The 10,535-nt window shown below is 44.5% G+C and overlaps 1 protein-coding gene across 35 annotated transcripts in view; it reads left to right on the forward strand.

Moving 5' to 3' along the window:
- LDLRAD4 (low density lipoprotein receptor class A domain containing 4) overlaps window positions 1-6,799 on the forward strand; it is a 524,574-nt gene extending 517,775 nt beyond the window's left edge. For all 35 annotated transcript variants that reach the window (XM_073212703.1, XM_073212702.1, XM_073212701.1 and 32 more), the window contains one exon: window positions 7-6,799. In XM_073212703.1, the coding sequence (XP_073068804.1) occupies window positions 7-537 (531 nt within the window). In that variant the 3' untranslated portion in view covers window positions 538-6,799. The remainder of the gene's footprint in view (window positions 1-6) is intronic.
- Window positions 6,800-10,535: the final 3,736 nt, after the last annotated feature.

A 10,535-nucleotide genomic window follows, 5' to 3' on the forward strand; every position in this document is an offset into this window, starting at 1 on the left:
TTGCAGATCATGTATGCCCCACGCTCCAGGGACAGGTTTCCTGCCCCATCCTTTATCCAGAGGGATCGGTTCAGCCGCTTCCAGCCCACCTACCCCTATGTGCAGCACGAAATTGACCTTCCTCCCACCATCTCCCTGTCTGACGGGGAGGAGCCACCTCCTTACCAGGGGCCCTGTGCCCTGCAACTCAGGGACCCTGAACAGCAGATGGAACTCAACCGAGAATCTGTGAGGGCCCCACCCAACCGAACCATATTCGACAGTGATTTAATAGATGTTTCTGTGTACAGTGGGGGCCCATGCCCACCCAGCAGCAACTCAGGCATCAGTGCCAGCATGTGCAGCAGTGGTGGGAGGATGGAGGGGCCACCCCCGACCTACAGCGAGGTGATGGGCCACTACCCAGGCGCCTCCTTCTTCCACCACCAGCACAGCCACGTGCACAGGGGCAGCAGACTGCCGCTCCAGCGGGACAGCTCGGGGAGCACCGTGATGCCCTTCACGGTTAAAGACAGGAAGCCTGGGGACCTTGTCTGATGCTCGACGGCGCAAGTGGAGGAGAATGCCACCCAGGAGAGGGGGTGCTGTGCTGCCCCTCTGCGCCTGGGCACATGCTATTCAGTTTTACATGCTACAACTGAGTAAAGCCAAATGTGCACATGTGGTCTTTGTTTCTGATTCCTTTCAGGGGAATTGCATGCAGAAGAGACTGAAATAATACAAACTTCCACCCAGTCTGACTGCAAACAGTGTTTTTTGGGGGCAGGCATTGGGGACAGGGGATGGTTTTGGCAAAGGGTGGGTGTGGGAATGCAGAGAAAGGGATACTTGGAAGCTGTTGTGAAGTAAAACCCACAGAGGCACCTGATGTATTTAACATGAAGGCAGATTTTGCAGAGAAAGAGGCGCAAATGGTCTGTTTCATAACCAACTGATGTACACTATTATATATCACCCCAGGAAGAATTGGCCAGTTTGCTTTTTCTCCCAAGGTGTGGAGCTCTTATTTTGTTCTAAAAATATTATTCAAAATTTCTGTTTTGTGTGCTCAGGTATAAAGTGGGGGGAGTTAGATGAGCGCACGGAGTTGATTTGTGTTGTGCTGGTGTGGTCGAAGTTGCACCACCTTAATGTTCAAACTCCCTGGGAGGGGGCTGTTTCACAGGAAGTTGTGTGCGCTGCCTCTTCTCTGGTGGACGAGTGCTAGGCAGACAGCCTGGAGGGCTCCCTTAATCGTGCTGGAGGTAGCCTAACCCCTGCTGCCTTTGTCAGTCAGGAAAGTCGTCACCAGAGCTCTGGGAGACTTTTGGATGGAAGATAGCAAGTGCTGAATTCCCTCATTCCTGACCTGTTGAGTCCCTCTGCTGGCCTTCGGCTGCCTACCTTATTAAATTGAACCCAACACATGCATTTATGTGCCCTCCAACAGTACAGTTTCTTTGGTAGTGTAGTTTTTTTTCCCCTGTGGCATGAAATACACTCAGATACATACATAATTTTATGCAATAAATTGTTTAAGATGCAAGGTGGTTACTTTTAATACTGCTGACACCTGTGACTTCTCAGTGTGTTCCCATTGTGTCTTTCCTTTCCCAGGTAGTTCAGGTCGGACAGGGTGGCTGCTTGGTGCTGCCAAGGCTCCCATGTAGCCGCCTGGCCTTGGCATGAGGGTTTGGCAGTGGGCTCTTCAGGCACAGGAAGCCCCTGAGGTGACTGAGCGCCATGTTGCCGGGCATGGTAAGCCACTGCACACTGCTAGTGGGGTACAGCCCTCTAGCAGGAATGCAGCACTCAGAACCTACCCAGTGCCTGTGGGAGGGGGCCTGCTCATTCTCTGCAGTGGTGGCCAGAGCTGGACAATCAGTGACAGACCAGAGCAGGGCTGGGAGCGACTCTCAGAGCACAGGATAAAAAGCACAACGTGCAGTGAGAAAATGCAACTAGACAACTAATTTTAAATACTTTTAAATCTCTTAGTCTTAATCCCGATATTTGCAAACATCCATTCTTATGTAAAACACCTTTCTTCTGGAAGTCAGCATGGCCAGTGGCTCCACAGTAGTGGCCCTGGGAGGGTTCATCTGTGGCAGCTGCCCGCCCAGGGCAGTTGTGCCCTCCAGCATGAAACAGTGTTTGGGGTGCCATCTCTAAGCACCGTGGACTGCAACTGTCTGAGGATCTAAGCAGCGACAGCCTGTGAGTGGGCTGAGCTGAAGAAGTCCACGTCCTGTCCACTGCCCCTTGCTGTTTTATGCTGTTTCTGTTGGTTGCAAGGTAGCTGGGTTTTGTTTTGTCTTGGGGATTGGACCCTGCATTAGATTCTCCCATGCCACACAGTAACTTCCACAGAACTAGCTAGGCTCTTAAAAGGAGAAAGAAAAGGGGCAACAGTTGTCACTTGTGCTTCAGACCCTGTCTGAAGTGTGTCCACCGAGGGCTTCAGTGGTGGTCCCAGCCGGGCAGGCCTGTGCCCTCCAGCCCCCTCCACCAGCCCGCTTACCGCTCTTGGGGCAAGCTGTGCTCAAGACAAGAAGCTTGTCCCAGTGGTGGAGGCTTGGGGCAGGTCATTGCTGGATCGTCTCCTCAGTTGCCAAGTGGGGTTAGCTAATGATGTCATCCTTCCAAACCTTGCCTGTAATTCTGGTAAAGTGGGTGAAACCCATCCCATAGCTCAAAATGGTTTTACAGTGCTTATTTTTCTACCTGCTACAAGAATGAGGCATGATTAGAAACCTGTATGTTCTTTAGTCACTTTAGAAGTATATGAACATTCTGCAGATGTCCACAGTATTGGCAAAATAATTATTTAATTCAAATAACCTTAATCGTCCGAGAAAACAGATTCCTTCCCACTCAGCCTAAAGTATTGCCCTTTGAGTTAAATAGTTAAAGGCACAGTCACATCAACCATGGCTTGATTGGTCTTTGAGGATCCTCAATAATGACTTCGTTTAAAAGCCAAGGTCATCAGTTGAGAAGTAATAGTCAGTTTCCCCTTGACATAAGAAAAAGGTGATTGAGAGCAGTGGCTCTTGAAGGTTGTGGCTAGCCTGTTTGCACAGTGCTGCCCCTCGCTGCTTGGTGTGGGAAAGGAGACTATGGGGATGCAGTCTGCACAGCAGGCCTGATACCCAGGAGCCAACATGCTCACAGACCCCAGGCTCCAGTTTAGAAACTGGTGGGTCAGGCAGTCAGGAATAGGCTTAGTTCAGTAGAGCATTTAAAAAATGGATCACAGTGTTCAAAATGACAGCTGGTGGGAACTGATACTCCTGGGCAACCTGCTGTCCATTTGTCCCGTTTGTCCACTGTCTCAGGGACTTCCAGGAGCATGAAGCCCAAGGTGTGTTGAGTCCCATTTATAGCAGCACAAAGTTCAGGCAGATAGTTTCTTTTTCATTAAATCTAGAGTTCTTCAGATACTGAAGCAGTCCTTGGTACAAGAGATTTTGCTAAACAAATTAAGCATTTAAAAGTGGATCTATTCTTTGAGTCACTAACCAAAACGTAATGCCAAATAAGCTTGGCAAGCTTACCCTACATTTTCTCCATGTTGTGTACGGACACTCAGCCCATGAGAAACTTCAAGATAGCAGGACTACACTTAAGTCCACTAATTTTAGCTCAAGCTTATGGGAGAGGAAGTGGAGCTAGCAGGACAGGGTCCTCAGCACATGGGGCATGTGGTTCACATGACCTGACTTCCCAGAGCTCCGTGCTGTCCCCTTCGTTCGCCATCATGAGAAGAAGGGCCCAGAAGGCAAGTCCTTTTGAAAGGGCTGTGCTTCTCTGCTCCGATCCCTGCTTCTTCTAGAGCCAGCCTGCCCTGTGACAGGGCACCTTGCGGCCTGTCTGCCCCACTGGGAGACCCAGGTGCCACTGCCCCCATGGGGCAAGCCCGGTGGGTGCAGTACCAACCCCAGCTGGTAGATTCACCCTTCATTTTCTTAAAATTCCTAAGCTCAGCAGTGTACGAATGGAAAAACTGGGAAGGATACTTGGGTTTTATTAACTGTTGTTTGATTTTGTCTATGTGACTAAAACAGAAAAAACACCAGTGCTTGGCACCGAGCCTCTGTAGGTGACATAGGCCCCCTCCTAGCTTTCCTTTGGTGTCCCCAACCCCAGGGGACAGCAGGGCTGAGGCTCACCTGGTCGGACAGGCCTTGGGGACCGTTGAGAAAGTCATGGTTGGGTGACAAGCTAGCAAGTCTCCACAGAGACTGTGTCTAACCAGAGTCACAGAGCAAGAAGCCTTGCATCCCCCGAATCACAGATGATGGTCTGGATTGCTGGGTGCCAGCCCCGCTGGGCATGGGTTCCAAGCAGGCCCTCTTGGCCAGGCCCAGCGGCCAGCATGAAGGACTCCCCAAGCTGGAGTCACCACCTCGGCTTAGGTGACTTCACCTCCCATAGAGATGCATCTTTTGCACAGTCCAAGTGTATAGGTTGTGGCCAGGATCGGGCAGTTGGGCTGCAGTGTCAGGGAGCTGGTGAGTGGTTGGGAGGCCTTGCTGGGCGAGCTCCGTCCTCCTTCAGTCCTGTCCCCTCCTTTCGGTGTGCTCACTTACTGTGCACGGGGGACCGAGCTGCAGACTTCGATGCGCAAACTTGTGTGCTGTGTGGATCCCTATTCACTTTCGAGCTCTGCATGTCAGGAGTTTTAAAGCAACCCATCCGCTTCCAGCAGACTCGGGGAGCTGGGACCCTACCAGGGCCATGCTCTGCTGTCACCTGTGTCGTGCCTCACTTACAATGGTGCTTCCTCAGCTATCTGTCTTTCCTTGTGTTTTATGTATAAGGTGCTGTATATAACTTGAATATATTATGCACATATCCTACCCAATGGGTAGAACAAAAAATTGTTAATATTGTAATATAATGTATAGATACCAATTTTAACACAAATGGCATAGAATTTGTGAATGCCTATGTGCTTTGTCCTCTTTTGTAAGGAAATTTGCAAATGTATGCATACAGATAAAAGTCTGTGCAGTTTATTTTCCTATTAAATATCAATATAATAACACAAGGAAAAGAAGTCTGAACAAGTAAGCCACAGTTTATGACCAGCATATGTATAGCAATCGAGAGCTGCATCTTTGCTGTGAAAACTTTTGAAATACTAATTTTAAAAAATCCCACAGCTTTTGGGTTGCCACTATATGCTTCTTAATCTCTTTAGTAATGCTCAGATGGACAAGTGTGTGTTAGAAAAAAAATTTATTTTTTAATTTGCTTTATGAAAAGACATTATCTCATGTTACAGAATAATGAGATGGCAGACCCCAGTTAAAAGTGCACATTTTGTTAAAATTGCAAAAATTATGTCAGAGCAAATAATGGCCTGCAGCAGAGGACTTTGTTCAGCACAGAGCTAACCTTCCCATTCAGTCCCAAGTTTCTCTGGGCCTTTCTCTTTGGAAAAACTGAAGCTGTGGAGCCAATAAACTACCAGTAGTTTGTAGGGACAGAATACCTTGGGAAAGCGAACGCACTGAAGACTGCCCTTCGTAGAAACTGTCTCGTTTCGGGTTATCATTAGTAGAGATTTAGCTAGCAGCCAGAAGAATCTTACATTCATTCCTGTTGCTGTCTCATGGTGATCTCGACCCAAAACAAGCCTGGTTTTGCCATCAGTGAGGGGTCACATTTTCAGCTGCATGTTATCACACGGCTCTTACTCAGCATCTACTTCCAGTTCATTTTTTAGTGTCTGTGACTTCTGCTTTTATCTTAGTATTTTCACATTACAAACAGAAATGCCTACAATGTGTTTCACTAAAACCACTATTGAACCATGGGTGTCTGCGTCCTTTCCAATGTTGTCTGTGAAGACAATTGTGAGATTTCGTCTCTCCGATCCATTTCTATTTCATTGTCATCAGAGGGTAATTCTAGTTAACTCCACATTGTTAATTTACTGTGTAGTGTATGTTGTGATTTTGAAAATCACTACAGGATCATTACCTTAACCTCCACAAAACAAATTACCAATTATTGAGCTGACTAAAAAGACAGCCTTTTGTTTATAATGTTCTGAAAGGACCTTGAAAAGAGAATTATCTCACGTGCTCTGTCCACCCAGCACATTGTCTGCTGTGCTGCAGGGGCCCCCTCAGGATCAGTACTGAGAACGGAGGCTCTTTCGACCAGAAACACCCCACCCCGCTCCGGGTTCCATCTCTTGGGAGAACTGTTGGGCATGTGTGTCATCGGAGAATGTTCTAGACTCAGAGGTTACTAAAATTTGTTACCATGCCATTGCTTCCTTTCTACAGAAGTAATGAGGCTTAAACTTCATTGTTAATGATGTTGGTTCATTCTGATGTGCTTGTTGGTATATTGCTATTTTTCATTCCATAGCTTTCAAAAATCCCATTTTCTAATTGTATACTTGTCTAGTTTAAAGTTACTTCAAAATACTGCTCATAGTGTTTATTAGTTAATTTTTATTATAATGCAGCTTACTAAAAAAGTACAACTGTATTGGAACTTTTCAATGGTTCATATGTGACCTGATAATGAGAAGTCATTAAGGTATCTAACAGCGATTTGTGCTTTCGTTTCAACACAATTCCCAGTTACACACAGAAAAAGGTTTTCAGCTATTGTGTATTTGCCTCTTTTAACTCAACAGTGGTGATGTAGGTCTTGGAACTGAAGTCTGCAATCACAATACTTTTAAAGAAAGATGTTGCTCTAAGTGCTGTTAGTTATGAAATCAGCTTTTGCTGCTTGTTCTTAATGTTGTGGTCAAACCACAGCACAAAATCATTAAAAATAACCAGTGATAATACATGTGTCTCCTGTTTTTCTTTCAATCTCTCAAAAAACAGAGCACATTAAGTGGAAAAACACTGCATGTGTTTTAAAATCCATCTCAAAAAAACACTTCTTACGGCTCCCTAGCTAACCTTCCCATTCAGCTTTTCATTGTTCTGACTTTTCGGATATCATTATATTCTGCTGTATATAAATCACTCCGGTCAGATCATAGGATTCTTTTCCCAATTCTGGGTTCTACACAGAACACTCAGGGTCATCCTCTGTGGGAGGAGCTGCTGAGAACAGCTTCACCTGGGCCAAGAGCAGGAGTTCACGGTTATATGGTTTCTGGATGGCTGTCACAGAGGAACTGCAGTTCATCAGCCCAAAACATGAACAACTTTTCTGCCTTGAGAACCACTGAGCAACAGACACCCTAGGAGGCTCCGGTCCTTGCACTGGAGGTTTGCAGTCTGTGATAATGTAGCACTCTCAATTTCCTTCACTGAGAGATTGGACTGATACTATCTCTAAGCACTAAATAAGTATATGAATCCACAGATGACATGATCATGTATGTACAAAACCTCAGACAATCTACCAAACTATTAAGAATTTGGCATGGTTGTAGAAAACACAATTTATTTTTGCATTTCTATATTAGTAATGAACTTTGGAAACTAAAAGCTTAAAAACACCATTTAAATAGTTTTATTTAACTCTTCAAAACACACATTTTTGAATCTGAATTTCTTGAAGGGGGATAAGAAAGATATTGGGGAAAATAACTACAAAAACAGGATTTCTTTCCGTTAGAACAGCAAATAGTTGCTAATAAGCCACAGTATCCTCTGGAATAAATTCTAAAATCTCTTACTCAGCAGATCATTCAAGGAATGTTAAAAAATATTCTCCAAACTTACTATCCCTGAGTGAAGCTAAAGCTAGGATCAACTTTCCTTGTGGAAAAAGTTCTACACAGAAGGAAAAAGGGAATACAGAGCTTGAGATTCCTACTCGATGATCCTATTCAGTAAACCATGGCGTCCGTCTGCTTGCCATAACATGAAAGAGTCCCTCCCACCTCATCTGCCACAAGGTATAGACATACCTGGTGTCACCTGGGAGCAAAGTTGAGTCAAGGATCTCAGTGCAGGTCGCTTATCTGGGAGCTGCTCCCAGAGGAGGAAGCAGGAGAATGAGGGAGCAGGGAGAGGACAGTAGAGGGGTCTGGTGCTGGTCTCCACACAGTGCCAAGAAACCAGAGGGGCACCTTTGCGGGAGGGGAGGTGGGAGCACCAATCTCCAGTTAATGAGCGTGGCCCTGGGGAATATCTTCCCAGTCATCCTGAGGCTCTGAAGACTTGAGAAGGTGCCCTAAGGCAAAAAAACAAGGCAACCTAGGCCAGGAAGCTGCACAGTCACAGGAGCTGAAATCAAAGTAGCCACTGAAACAGGGGTGGGGCTCTCACACCCCTGGGACAGCACACACAACACTGGGCAGATCCTCGGGAGTGCCAGGTGCTGTGGCTTGGTGGAAAACACCAGGTTCTGGACCCACTGTTTGCTCAGGTATGCTTGGCTCAGTATAGGACCTACGGGCCACCCATCACCATCTCTCACTCACCTGCACTCCCTAGCCCTATGCAGGGAACATGGGAGTTCTCAAGGTGCTTCTGCGCTGCTGAAACACGCCTGCACAGACTCCAGACCCCTCCAATCTGGCTTTCCTGCATCAACTTACTCTGCTCATCAGGTCATTTGTGAAACAGCAAAGCTGCTGACTCCCCCTACCCCTTCAGGGGTCATTTAGAAATGCAAAGCAAGCTTGGAGTGCCCTCTTGCAGAGATCACTCATGGTGAGCTTTGGAATAAACACTGCATTCTAACCCCACAATGATACTTGCAAATAACCGTTGATAATGAGTCTGGTATTTGGAACATAATAATTCCATTTCTCTCATTACACTGTTCTGCTTTGAATGGAGTCTAATTTAAATGTACATTTAAAAGTAACAGCCAAAAAGTAAAATATTCGCATTTGTCAAGTTTTGTTCACAGATGTGTCCATGCAGACTTCAGCTGCTGCCCTAGTAACACAAATCTCACTCTATACTCTCACCGTTCTAAAAAATCGTAAGTGCAAAAACTATGGTTTTAATAATTTGAACATAGCATGGTGGTGACTGAAACATAGACTTTCAAACAGCCTTGCCAGGAAGAGGTGTATACACTTACAAACAGCTGTATACATTAACTCCTGTATAACTTCATGTACAAGCCATTTGCTCCTGTTACCAGGCATCTGTAAGCACAAAATATTCCAGCAATCCACACAGCAGAGTGAGCCTAATTTGAAATCCCAGTACAAATGCTGTCTCTCTGATTGTGGTGGGCCAGGTGACCCCAGGCCCTTGCCTGCTCTCCACCCTGAGCTGCTGCCTAGGCGTGGACTCTGTTGGTCACTCCCATCTTCAGCACAGGACTCTAAATGATTTAGAATCTGTCCCACTTCTATCAGATTTCCTCCTTACAGTTAAAGGGCTTTGGAGCCTACACACCTCAGTGGTTCAAATAGTAGGTTGATCTCAAATTATTGTCTCTGGCAGATGGTTGTCTTTAAATATCACCTATTCAATAGGAGCACTGATAGGAAGACTGGAGGACGGTGTGTGCTTGCCATGCAGGGCCCTTGATCAAGGGAGCTGCCATTGCTGTAACTTTATTACAGATTTAATTTTAAAAACATTTTCTCCAATTATTACAGACATGTAAATAGCAGTATACTTTGGAATGCTCTCTACACCAACCACTGTAGCTTAAAATGCTAGTGACAAAAACACACCAGAATAAATTACAGGGGAAATAAAAAAGTTTCTTGAGAGAAACACATATGGGAACTCAACATACCAGAACTGTGAGATACAGCCAAAGCAGTTTTAAGAGGGAAGTTCATAGAAATAAACACCTACATTAATAAGAAAGATCCCAAATAAACAACATAAAATAGAAAAAGAACAAACTGAGCCCACTGTTAACAGAAGAGAGGAAATAATAAAGGTTAAAGCGGAAATAAATTAAATAGAGAACACAAAAATAATAGAAAAGATTTAATAGAACTAAGAGTTGGTTCCTTGAAAGATGAACAAAATTAATCAATGAATTCAGTGAAGTTTCAAGAAAACAAAATTAACATACAAAAATCAGTAGCATTTCTATACACTAACAACAGATTTTCTAACAAATCCAATATACGATAGCATTAAAAAAATACTTAAAAAATAAATTTAAAGTATTTTAAAACAATAAATAAATTTAAGGAGGTGAAAGTTTTATGTCTTATAACTAAGGAAATTATAAGACATTGATGAAAGAAATCAAAGAAGATCCAGTAAATGGAAAGGTATCCCATGTTCATGAATTGGAAGAATTAATATTTTTAAAGTGTCAATACTACTAAAAGCCATATACAGAATCAATGCAATCCCTATCAGGATACCAATTTTGCTTTTTTTTTTTTTACAAAAATAGAAAAAACACTCCTATATTCTGTATGGAACCACAAACAACCTCAAAAAAACAAGGAAATCTTAAGAAGAACAAAGCAGGAGGCATCACACTTTCTGATTTCAAGCTATAGTAATTAAAACAGTATGGTAATGGCATCATACAAACAGACAAATAGTCCAATGAAAAAGAATTAAGAGTCTAAAAATAAACCCATACATATATGGTCAACTAGCATTTGACAGGAGAGCCAAGAATAC

Source organism: Manis javanica, chromosome 9, assembly GCF_040802235.1.
Source record: "Manis javanica isolate MJ-LG chromosome 9, MJ_LKY, whole genome shotgun sequence".
NCBI classification, from domain to species: domain Eukaryota; kingdom Metazoa; phylum Chordata; class Mammalia; order Pholidota; family Manidae; genus Manis; species Manis javanica.